The sequence below is a fragment of the Lethenteron reissneri genome, chromosome 59 (assembly GCF_015708825.2).
Source record: "Lethenteron reissneri isolate LAM-NWPU_2019-01 chromosome 59, ASM1570882v1, whole genome shotgun sequence".
Lineage (NCBI taxonomy): Eukaryota > Metazoa > Chordata > Hyperoartia > Petromyzontiformes > Petromyzontidae > Lethenteron > Lethenteron reissneri.
In genome coordinates this window covers 6,506,208-6,519,028 of record NC_083837.1, presented here as the reverse complement: position 1 = coordinate 6,519,028, position 12,821 = coordinate 6,506,208, and the positions used below count along the sequence as shown (strand labels likewise).

General features: G+C 54.5%; 1 protein-coding gene across 1 annotated transcript in view; it reads left to right on the top strand.

The window, feature by feature from the left end:
• Positions 1–10,373, top strand: part of LOC133357787 (protein Jade-1-like) — a gene marked incomplete at its 5' end in the record, with an annotated part of 90,913 nt that extends 80,540 nt beyond the window's left edge. The window contains 4 exons of the mRNA XM_061575906.1: positions 2,563–3,197; positions 4,696–4,975; positions 6,786–6,942; positions 7,786–10,373. Of these exons, the coding sequence (XP_061431890.1) occupies positions 2,563–3,197; positions 4,696–4,975; positions 6,786–6,942; positions 7,786–8,546 (1,833 nt within the window). The remainder of the gene's footprint in view (positions 1–2,562; positions 3,198–4,695; positions 4,976–6,785; positions 6,943–7,785) is intronic.
• Between the last annotated feature and the right edge of the window lie 2,448 nt (positions 10,374–12,821).

Sequence of the window (12,821 nt, the reverse complement as noted above, 5' to 3'; positions counted from 1 at the left end):
CCCATAGACTCAACACTGCCCATAGACTAACACTGCGCATAGACTCAACACTGCACCATAGACTCAACACTGCACCATAGACTCAACACTACCCATAGACTCAACACTGCCCATAGACTCAACACTGCCCATAGACTCAACACTGCCCATAGACTCAACACTGCCCATAGACTCAACACTGCCCATAGACTCAACACTGCCCATAGACTCAACACTGCCCATAGACTCAACACTGCCCATAGACTCAACACTGCCCATAGACTCAACACTGCCCATAGACTCAGCACTGCCCATAGACTCAACACTGCACCATAGACTCAACACTGCCCATAGACTCAACACTGCCCATAGACTCAACACTGCCCATAGACTCAACACTGCCCATAGACTCAACACTGCCCATAGACTCAACACTGCCCATAGACTCAACACTGCCCATAGACTCAACACTGCCCATAGACTCAACACTGCCCGTAGACTCAACACTGCCCGTAGACTCAACACTGCCCATAGACTCAACACTGCCCATACACTCAACACTGCCCATAGACTCAACACTGCCCATATACTCAACACTGCACCATAGACTCAACACTGCCCATAGACTCAACACTGCCCATATACTCAACACTGCCCATAGACTCAACACTGCCCATAGACTCAACACTGCCCATAGATTCAACACTGCCCATAGACTCAACACTGCCCATAGACTCAACACTGCCCATAGACTCAACACTGTACCTCCGATTGGCACGGTTGGCTGCGTACGATGCGAAAGAAGTTCAACATCACGCATACTGTGAACCTACGGTTTAACGGACCAGAAGGGGGGGGGCCAAATTACTAATTTTGAGCACCGAATCAACACCCTAGCACATGCACATACACACCTGGCTGTGTGAACCTGGCTTAAAAACAGTGGCTGCGCGTGTGCGTGTCTGTGGTGTGTGTGTGTCTGTGGTGTGTGCGTGTCAGGGTTGCGATTTCCGCACCAATTTCCGCAAACATGCTGTTTTCGACCGCATTTTGCGGTAGTTTCTGTGACCCTCTTCCGCACAAATTTCCGCAATTTGCGGTGATTCCTGTGAAGACTTCCGCAAATCGTGACTTCGATTCCCGCCTTTCTCGGTGCCGTACTCGCGCGGTTGGCGCACATATCTTGCGTATGCCCATTTGGCTCTGCTGACTTCTGGAAAAAACGATATGTATATATGAACTATGGATTCCTGCATTCAGACAGCGTTGTTGGTGCGCACGAACTGTGAAAAAATCAATGAGAGCCGCGAGCTCTTGTGCGTCGAAGTACTTGTCGATCCCGTCGATGAAGCACACTTGCCACAAGTACCTGACGCCACCGTTGACATGTTTGTCGCCGATAGGAATCCCTACGGTTGCATCTTTCCGGATCGACGCAACCCCCGGCGCTGTGCTCAGGCCCTTTTGCCCAGCCCCATGATGTCTCCTAGCGTCTGCCATTCGGAGCCCTCGCAGTACTCGTAGCGACAAAGGAAAAACAAAAAACTGTAGCTTTTTCTTTATTCATATTCTGTCGATATGCAAAACTATTCATCGTCGCTCAGATTGCAGCGCGTTGGGAAATCCACTGGCAATTTTGGTCAAGCGCTCAGATACCCACGCTGTTTTCGATACGCTCAGATACACACGCGTTTCCGCTCAGGTAATATCCTCGTCCAGCGTACGCTCATTTGCCTCTGTCGTAGCTACTTTATACCTCCTGCGAATATATACACTTTACTGCTAACGATTAAAACTTTGGCGCACAGGTCGGTCGGCTGTGAGAGGGCTTTCTCTCTGCAAAACAACATCAAGCCCGAGGAGTGGTTGCTCCTCTCGTGCAAGCAGTTGAACGCGCTTATAGTTTGCGCCCGCGACAAGCTAAAACTCAGCATCTTTCACGCTGAAGACGACATGAAGCGCTGGAAGAATGCGAAGAAGTGAAAGTACATGTGCTCGTAATCACGGCTCCGCATTTGAATAAAGTATGTGGTTCTTGTGCGGAAATGCGGAAATCATATATTCATTCCAATCAGTAACTCAAAGCCCTACGTGATGCTGGGCCTTGCATGTATCCTTTCCAATAGAACGCATTAACGTGTTGTTAAAAGCGCGCGGTCATAGGAGTAGTCTTTCCACCGTTTGCGGTTGACTTTAGCAAAAATGCGGGAAAATTTGAACCCTCCTTCCGCATTTTCCATGCGGAAATCGCAACCCTGGTGCGTGTCTGTGGTGTGTGCGTGTCTGTGGTGTGTGTGTGTCTGTGGTGTGTGTGTGTGTCTGTGGTGTGTGCGTGTCTGTGGTGTGTGCATGTCTGTGTGTGCTTGTCTGCGTGCGTGCACGTGTCTGTGCAGGTGTGGGTGTGCGTGTGTTTCTGCGTGTCTGTGTGCGTCTCCGTGCGTGTGTTCGCATGCCTGTACGTGTGTGTGTATTTGTGTGTCTGTGTGCACATGTCTGCGTGCGTGCACATATCTGTGTGCGTCCCTGTTTCTTTGACCCTATGTGTATGTGTGTGTATGCACTTGACTCTGCGCGCGCCCACAGTGCTCGGAGCACACGTGCGTGCGCGCCTTCCACGTGACCTGCGGCTTCCATGGCGGCCTCGACATGGCCACCTTCCTGGACGAGCGCACGGACCGCGTCCGCTTCCGCTCCTACTGCCCCGAGCACACGCAGCGCCAGCAGCGCCTTCAGCAACAGCAGCACCCGCAGCCTCCGTCGCGCTCGCCCTCGCAAGCCTCCCACATCGGCAACCGAGGCTGCTCCCTTCCGCCGTCTCCCGAATTCCCCCCGGACGGCGCCGGCGTCGCCACCACGCCGACCGGCAGCACGGACTGGGATTGGGAGGAGCTCCCTGGCGGGCGACGGGCGGCCGCCACCGGCGTGGCAGCGGCGCGACGCGCCGGCGGCGGCGACGACGACGACGGCGGCGACGGCGGCATCGCGGACGCGGTCGCGGAGATGCGCAGGGAGCGCTTGCGGCGCCTGGAGGAGGAGTTCTACACGCTCGCCGGCGCGGCAGACGCGGCGCCGGCCCTGGGACGCGCCGGCTCCGCCAGCGCCGCCGCCGCAGACCTCGTCTACCAGTTCTGGAAGCTGCGCAGGAAGAGCGGCTTCGACCGGCCCCTGCTGACGACTCCGTCCGTGCCGAAGCCGGCGGCCGTGCCGGAGCCTCACAGGTCGGCGCGCGTTGAGGCTGAACGTCGTCGCGGTCCGACGGCTCGTCCACAAGACGCGTCGAGGATCGGTTCCTATCTCTCGTCTCGTTCGTATTGTTTTCGCCCCTTAACCTGTATATAGTCTCGTGTCTCTTAGAGCTCTCTTCACTTGATACAGTAATTTTGCTGTGAGGCTTCCACCTGAAGATGGAAGCTTGTGTTGCCTCCGAAACGTCGTGATTTAATTTAGTTGTTTTTTCATTAAATTTTTTACCTACGTGACTTTACCGAAAAAACCAAAGGGTAGTTATTGTTTGTGCGAGTGTACATTTTGCTTGTGATGTTCACAAATCGTAAGACGAGCAATTTAATGCATTGTGAAAGCCTCCGCAAAATCTTCGCTTAGTGGAAGGTCACTAATTCTCGCCTGATGATGCCGGTTGTAATCACCAGCGAAATGTCGTGGCTTTACTCTCCAACACATCAACCGGTTAGCGCCGAACGGGTGACGGCAGGTTTTGTTTACGTTACAAACCTTACCAGTTGGCCGTGTCGGGTGGATGGCGGGTTTCACGACGCGTTCATATTCACGCGATCGAACCCAAACAAAAACCTAACTAACTCTCCTCTGCTACTACTGCTGCTACTGCTGCTACTGCTGCTGCTACTGCTGCTACTGCTGCTACTACTGCTGCTGCTGCTATTGCTGCTACTGCTGCTGTTACAACTGCTGCTACTACTCCTGCTACTACTACTGCTGCTACTGCTGCTGCTACTGCTGCTCTTGCTGCTACTGCTGCTGCTACTCCTGCTGCTGCTACTGCTGCTACTATAACTGCTGCTGCTACTACTGCTGCTACTGCTGCTACTACTGCTGCTGTTACTGGTACTACTACTGCTGCTGTTCCTGCTGCTACTACTGCTACTGCTGCTGCTACTACAACTGCTGCTGCTACTACTACTGCTACTACTACTGCTGCTGCTACTACATCTGCTGCTGCTACTACTACTGCTGCTACTGCTGCTGCTACTACTGCTGCTGTTGCTGCTACTACTACTGCTGCTGCTACTGCTGTTGCTGCTACTGCTGCTGCCCACAGTCTGGACTCCAGCTGGCATTAGTGTTGTTGACTCCTTGGCCCCTGGTCAAGTCCTGGCTCAAGTTTAAGGGCTCCGTTGTTTCCCCTGCCTACGACTGACCACCCCCAGTCTCTCTCTCTCTGCTAAATCCGCACGTCTGACATTATGCAGGAGGTCGTGGGTTCGATCCCGACCCTGACGCCTGCTGTATATTTTGAGTCTGCGTGTCTCTCTCTCATCATCACCACGGTGGCTAGGAGATGTTACCTACCTCGCCTGGTATACAGGAGGTCGTAGTTTACAGGAACCCACGACCTCCTGTACACGGTGCTGAGCCGCGTCCACCCGCAGACGCACGACGCGTCCGCACGCGTGGTGCTGCCCCCGCCAGGCTGTAAGAATGGAGCCTTAATCGTTGGTGCGGCGTCCTCACTGCCAGGCCTCCGACCCTCTCGGCCAAGTCGCCGCCGCCGTCGCCGTCATCGTCGTCATCGTCGTCGTCCCCGGCTCACGCGGACGACGACGCCGACGAGGTGGAGGGGCACAGCGAGGAGGACGGGGAGGACGAGGACGATGAGGATGACGAGGAGGAGGCGGAGGAGGAGGAGCGCCACGCGGAGGTGGCGGTGGTGACGACGGCGACGACGGGAGAGGAGGAGGAGAGCGCTGCCCAGCGGGACATGAACTCCCTCACGCACCTGCGGCAGAATCTCGAGCGGGTACGGTGCGTGTGTGCGTGTGTGTGCGTGTGTGTGCGTGTGCATGCGTGTGTGTGTGCGTGTGTGTGTCTTGGTAGTGTAGTGGTTAGCGCTACGCTGCGCTACGAACGCGGCGACCCGGGTTCGATTCCCGCTCACGGCCAACGCCGGTGACGATTATCTGAACCGGTCCTGGGCCTCCCCTAGGTCGACTCGGTCTCAAATGATTACCCGACGTGGTGTGTAAACATCGCCACTGGGGAGACAAAGGCGGTCGGGCGTTGTGCTGGCCACCCACCCCCTCGTGCTCGCTAACAGCACTTGCCCCTACAGTCTGTTAAGGCTATACGGGGGATCTGTGCATTTCTTCCCCCAGTTTAGTTGGGGGGGCGGTGATGGAGGAAATTTCTCCCTCCGCTTGAGACCCAGAGAATTGGTATTTGAGAGTTACCAGTGAAGAAGATACTTCGAAGGTTTTTATTATTTTGATACGAATTATCGGTGACGTGTCAGGCGATGCGCCACCTTCTTCTTCGTCGTCCTCTTAGCCCACTTCCATCGGCAGCGTCGCCAAAGAATGGGCGCAATCGTACTCCCGTTGATTCATTGAGAAAGTATTGTGTTGATTTTCATCATCACATTACTACTGTTGATTGAGGAATTCTTACTTTTTTGCACGCACGCCGTGGTTTAGGGGGATGAGTTTTGGGTAAAAGAGGAAATTTTATTCGGATTATTTACGGAAAATCTGGGTCATTGGCATACCAGTCAACCCCTTATCAGTGGTTACCTTATTACAGACCAATTCAGACCTCATTGGTCACCCCGAGCCCATTATAAATATCAACGTTCATCCTACAAAGCCCGTGTTGAAACGGCTGTACGCCGTGTTTACCTGAAAATTCAATTTCCCTGCACAAGAATACGGGGTAAATAGTATAGGTTGATCTTCTTGGTTCTTTCGGTAAAGTCACGTAGAAGGGAAATAATAAAATAATAAAAATAAAACATAATAAAATAATTCTCACGACGTTTCGGCCACAACGCAAGCAGCCGTCCTCAGGTGAAGAACAGGTCTGTCGGAAAGACAGCGTCTGACTGAACACCACCAAGCTTGGCAGCGTATATTTAAGCTGGGTTGGAGGGGGAAGAGCGCCTTGACAAAGGAATTTCCATATCAAGAGGAATTTAGCATATTTATGCCCGTGCATTATGCAGGATTAGCAGCATCAAAGGGAGGGAGTAGGGTTAGCATTAATAAAGGGAAGGAATGTTAATAGTATGTAGCTGCAGCAGCTAAAGAAGTATGGGTTGACACGGCGTGCGTTTGCAATTCGGTCGGAATGTCGCTACGTCAATTTCCGTGCTGACAGAAGTGACGTCCCCCGGCGCCCCGTGACGCCTGCTTTTGGCGTTGGCGGGAAGAGCGTGGACGTGATGCCACGCAGGCGACGCCATTTCCCATGACGTCGCATTTTCGGATTTGTCTACAAGATTAAAAAATAATTCAGACCCTCCCAGCGTTCCATAACGAGGCGGAGTTTTCGGTATTTTCCCTTCAATTCGAAAATCGAAAACACGTCCCTGCTGTGGTTGGTTTGTTGCTCCGAGATGTTTAAAAAATATATTTCAAAAACTATTCTTTGAAACGAAACTATTAAGCTATTTTTATTTTACCAGGGGGAGACTCACTGAGCAATGTAGCTCGTTTTCAGAGGTGACCCGTGATGCCGGCGGGAACAGGCGCAGTACCTCTGCTACATGGTGTAGTCTGTGCCCCCCCCCCCCCCCCCCATCGCTAACGATGATGGCGTGGTACCCGTGGGAGCAGGCGAGGAACCTGTGCTACATGGTGTCGCGCCGGGAGAAGCTCAAGAGCGCCCTGGCGCGTCTCCACGAGCAGCTCTTCTGGAGGCGGGTGCAGCTCGCCTTGGCGTCTCCTCCTGCCGCCGACGCCGCCGCCGACGACAGCGGCGGCCTCTGCGCACGTGCGTATCCCTCCGCCGTCGTTAAACGCCGCGTGTCGCGAAAAACGCCGCGAGGCGCCGGGTTTATTTGTATTAAATTTTGAAAGTTCATCGCTGTACTAAGACTGTTACTGTTTTTATTTGACCAGGTAAAGCCCGCTGAGCTATGTAGCCCTTTTTCCGAAGCGACCTGGCCGCAAATGGTAGCTCGGCGAAGGGGCTTATCGTCGTGTGGACATTTTCTGAGCCAAATACGTTGAACGAGTGACGTTGATTCTAACTGTGGAGGGAAAAACCGGAGAGCCCGGAGAAAAATCCACGCGACCACTGGGAGAGAGACGCAGACTCCAAATATACAACAGGCATCAGGGTCGGAATTGTAGTCGTAGTTGACATCTCCTAGCCACCGTGATGATGATGAGAGAGAGAGGCACGCAGACTCCAAATATACAGCAGCAGGCATCGTCAGGGTTGGGATCGAACCCACGACCTCCTATATACCAGGCGAGGCAGTTAACATCTCCTAGCCACGTTGGTGCCCCCCTATATGCAGTCAACTTCGGGGAGGAGGGGCGGCCCGGATGAAACTGAAACACAGTCTATGCCCAACACGTGTAAATGGGGCTCGATGTGTCGCAGGATGGGGGTGAACGCCTAGCGGGCGTCATCTTCTTTTATGATAGCTTCTCACGGCAGTCGGTTTATTTGCCGACGTGTTTGCGTTCACGTGGGCGCTGAACCGTTGACATTTGGTGGGTGAACAGCCGCGACGCAATTAGAGCGCCGCTCGCGTGTAAAGATGCTGTCATCAGAATCATAGATTTAATAGCTCCCCCCACCCCCCACTTCTCTCTCCTCCTGCAGGGCCTTCCCTCGCGGGCACGGCAAGGAAACCCCGGGGCGCTCCGCGCCATCGCAAGTCCCGCGACAGCAGCAGCAGCAGCGACGGCGGCAGCAGCGGCGCCGGCGACGGCGGCAGCAGCAGCGGCAGCAGCGCCGACGGGCGCCCGGGGGCCCCGCGCCGGCGCAAGCGGCGGCGCCGCCGCCAGCACGCTCGCTCCTCCGCCTCGGTCGGCCGGCGACGGGGCCCCGGAACCGGCGCGACGGACACGGCGAGCGCGGGCCCCCGGCGGAGGGGCCGACGCAGCAAATCGGCGGCCGGCGCCACCGCGGGGGCTTCGACGGCCGCAGCCGCCGCGACCGCGGCACCGGCGGCCGTGGCCGCGGCGGCGTCGAAGAGGAGCGGAGCGCAAGCGGTGGGGGCGACGAAGATCCGCGTGGCGCGGTCCGCGCCGGCGGGGCCCTCCACAAACTGGGGCGGATTCCGCATTCCCAAGAAGCCGGGAGGGGCCGGCGGCGGCGGCGGCGTCGGCGCGGGGACGAGCGCCGGGGAGGTCGCGTTCCCGGACTTGGAGGAGGACGTCGCCGGGCGGGACTGCGATTTGGAAGCCGCCGACGAAGCCGCCGGCGATGCCGCCGGGGTAGAAGCAGGAGGAGGGCCCCTTGCCCGGGGCTCGCTGTGGAGCCTTGCGAGCGCGGCGCCGGGACGCGAGATGTGGCCGTTTGGCCGGTTCCGGGCAGACAGCGGCGACCCGGTTAAAGCCGGCGTCTCTATTATATGCTGAGAATGCTTCTGCGCACCGTGACACTACTGACACGCAAGAGACAAAGGTCCCCCCTATAGCCTGTAACAGACTGTTGGGACAAGTGCTTTTAGCGAGTAGCACCTATGACGGCCGGCACGGCACACGAGGGGGTGAGTGGCCAGCACCACGCCCGACCGCCTTTGTCTCCCTCGGGCCGATGTTTACCGCACACCGCACCAGGTCGAATCGACCTAGGGGAGGCCCAGGACCGGTTCAAATAATCGTCGCCGGCCATGAGCGGGAATCGAACTCGGGTCGCCGGGTTCGTTACGCGGCGTGCTGACCGCTCGCTGCACGACTGCTCCCCCACCCCACTACATGTGCACACATGCACACACTAACACACACATGCCTCCCCCCCATTTTGCCTTATAAATAAACTGTTGAGGCAAGTGCTGTTGTTAGCGAACATCTATTAAAGAGAGATTCCACTCCAAAAACGAACGCCTCCCGTCTTCTGGATGTGATGCTTTTTGTCTTTCCTCCCCCAATTTTAAAATCCCTGATGGTGCCGGGGCACGGGACGAAGGATTCAGCTGGGGGCGGGGGTGGGAGGCGGTGCGACCCCGTGACCTCACGACCCCTCACCCCGTAACCCCGCGACCCTTTTGTGCCGTCCCCGCGGAAGCGGATACCGCAGAGCCGCTTCCCGGGGGCCCCTTTCGAGTGCCGCCACCATTTCTGCTTTTTCCAGTTCGCGCTTCGTGGCGTGCAGGGGCGGACGACGATTCGCCCCCGCGGACGCGGCAGAGCGGCAGAGAGGCAGAGCGGCAACAGGCGTCGTGGAGGAGGAGTTGCAGAGGCTCTCCCCGCTAAATGTTGCGCTACTCACAGTTGAGGGGTATCCAATGGTCGTGAGCGTAAAGCGCAAGTCCCAAACAAGAGCGGTACGAGAGCGAGAGGCGCCAGAATCGTTTGGGCTTCCGGCGCAAGTGAGCGACGGCTATAAAGACGCACACGGACATCGACAAAGGCGGCACAGACGTGGGAGCGGGAGGCGCCAGCGTCGTTCCCGCGTGTCGGTAGCACCGCCACTCTTCCCGCCCGCTCTGCCTCTGCCCTCCGAGCAATGAGTGCTCTGCTACGTGCATGGTCTTTGTCCTGTTCGCCTTGTGGCGTTCTCTGGTCTGACACTGGTGGTGAGACGAGGCCATGAAGAAGGCTGTCTCTCTGGTGTAGGCCAATCAGTTTCAAAGACAATGCATATTTAATTATCAGAGCATGTTTGTTTGAATGTTCACCGCAAGTACCGTGTGTTTTTAATGCGAACTTGATTCCTTACACAAGGTTTCTACTTGGTGTTTGAACATCTTAACACCTGTTTCCAGAGAGGGTGAAACCTATTCTTATTTTTTCAAACTTGAACCGAATTAATTTGCATTCATAAATAACGAATACTCTCAACGCGTGACGCTAATTCTAAACGTGGAGGGAGAAAACCCGGAGGACCCGGAGAAAAATCCACGCGACCACGGGGAAAGAAAGAGAGACACGGAAACTACAAATATACAGCAGCAGGCGTCAGGGTCAGCATGGAACCCACGACCTCCTGTATACCAGGCGAGGTAGTTAACATCTCCTAACCACCGTGGTGCCCATGCAGGCCCTTGGGAAAACATGACGGTACAGATGAGATGGTACCACACTGGATAAGCACGCACGAGACAGCACACACGACAGAATGAGATGGAACAAACAAGCGTGGCGGCACAAATGAATGCACAATACGAAACGGCATGCCAGTGAGACCGGCCAGTCCACACAGGACCTGTCGCCTGCTGCAAGGCCGTAGCCATGGAGTCAACATTGGGGGGGACCAAATCTTCCAGGGGTCTGGGCCCTCCCCCCCCCCCAGAAAAAAAAATCTAAATTTGAAAACGAATTTCCTGCCTAAAATATAAAAAAATTCACTAACACATGGGATGGACTTTTTATTTATTTCTTACAATAATGTCTAATAGTGTATTGTATTACATTGCTCTGTTTTTACCTTTTTTACCTTTTCTTGTTTCATTGTATGTAATGGCAGAGATTAGGGATTAATAAAGTACAACCATAACCACAATCATATAAACAGAAATCTATTTTATAGCAATATATTGGGGGGGACATTTTGAGCATGTTTGAATATTGGGGGGGGGGGGGGGGATGTGTCCCCCCCCCCCCATATTATAATTACGGCCTTGACCTGCTGTATATTTGGAGTCTGCGTGTTTCTCTCCCCGTCGTCGCGTGGATTTTCCTCGGTCCCGTCCGGTTATTCCCTCCACATTGAGAATGGACGTCGCGCGTTTCGAGTTGTTTGGCTGCCATGAATGTCCACACGACGTTGAGCCCACTGCGTTGTGCTACCGCTTGTGGTGGCCAGGTCGCTTCTGAAAAAGAGCTCTCATCTCGCTCGGTGGGCCTTATCTGGTAAAATAAAAAATATTTTAAATAGTACATATGAGATCATCCATGAGACGCACGGTACGAACTGTCTACAATACTATTCAGGTAGTAACTGGGTGCTGTGCAGTTACACTGAATCGCCATTGGGTGGAGGGATCGAGTGCAACCGCTGAAAACACGTTCCTTCGGAGTGGGCAGGTAGGAACTTACTCTTAGGTTTTTTTCGGTAGAGTCACGTAGGTAAAATAATAATAATAAAATAATAATAAATGAAAATAGCTAAATTAAATTAATTATTAAATTTAGTTATTTTCATTTACTTTCATTTTATTATTATTATTTGTTTACCTAAGTGACTTTACCGAAAAAACCTAAGAGTATGAATCCTTGCAGTCACGAAAGCTTCAAATCTAGAATTAAGGTAGGAACTTGGTTGGACGGCCGCATTCGTGCGATACGTGTCACGTGGCGCAAGCTGCGTGGGTCAGTGCGTCACGTGGTGCTGACCCCGCCCAAAGCGCTCTATGAAATACAAATCGAGGGCGTGGCTATACACGACAGACAGACAAATAATCCCTGGTGGGCAGTGTGGAACTGTTGTTCCTACCTGTAATACTATTCCATTCTTACGTTCAGATACTCGGTCTCATTTTCACCGTCTCGTTTGTACCGTTTCCTGTTTTCTTGCACAGTTTTCGCCATTCCTCACCCGGATTTCGCGTCCGCGCATCATTTGCGCGGATCGCAAGTGACCGACGCTCGCGCTCAAACCCAACGGGTTCCGTCGTGAGCCTAAGGGATCGGTGGCTCCGTTAACGAACGACGGTTTCCGAGCTGCTGAACAGGAATGAGAACTTTCATTGTTTATTTTGGGGGGGGGGGGGGGGGGTTCGGGCCCCTGAACAAAATAACCGGCCCGTCGTTCCATTTCTCAGAGCCCCTCCGAGTTCCGAGTCGAATTCCCCGGTGAGAGCGCAAGAGACCAGGAAGGGGGTCGCCTTCGTGAGAGCGACCTTGGCCCATGGAGTCGCTCTGGCAGTAGCGGGCGACGATTGCATATGCAGCGTGTGCAATCCCAACTGAGGAGTTTGCGATGTGATTTTTGAATTTGGACCCTGATTGTGTTTCATAGCGCAGCTATGCTGCGCTATGAACTTGGCGGCCCGGGTTCGATTCACTCTCGCGGCGAACACCCGGTGACGATTATCTGAACTGGTCCTGGGCCTCCCTTAGGTCGACTCAGCCTCAAATGAGTACCCGGTGCGGTGTGTCGTAAGCATCATCGCTGGGGGAGGCAAACGCGGCCGGGCGTGGTTGCTGGCCACCCACCCCCTCGTGTGCCACAGCTCCGGCCTTCACAGGTGCTGCTACTCGCTAGCAGCACTTGCCCCGGCAGTCTGTTCAGGCGATTTGGGGGATTATTGTCTTTGTTGAGCTTCTTTTGTACTGTACGTAGACAACCGCGCTTATTGGAGGTGTGGGGGAAAGAACAAACTAAACGCACAAAGCAGTTCGAAATAAATACGTTTGTCAATCTAGATGATTTAAAAGTGCACAGCTCGGAAGGAAGAACATTCCAGACGGCCGCAGAAGCGCATGCGAAAGGGGTGCGATGCGGTGACCGCCGTCTTTGTTTGACGGCCAGCCGCAAGCCGCTGCTGCAGCGAGGATGACCGGAGTTCGCGTGATGGTGGTTTTTGGTCTTTGACGAGATCCGCGAAGGTATCATGGTGCAAACGGGGCGTAGGAATCGATTTCTATCGATGAGTCGTCGTCGCACGCGCCAGCGTTTCGGCACGTGCCGTGTTTGCCACCGCATCTACTGCACGTATGTACGTATGTGTACGTGTCTGTGTTGAACTT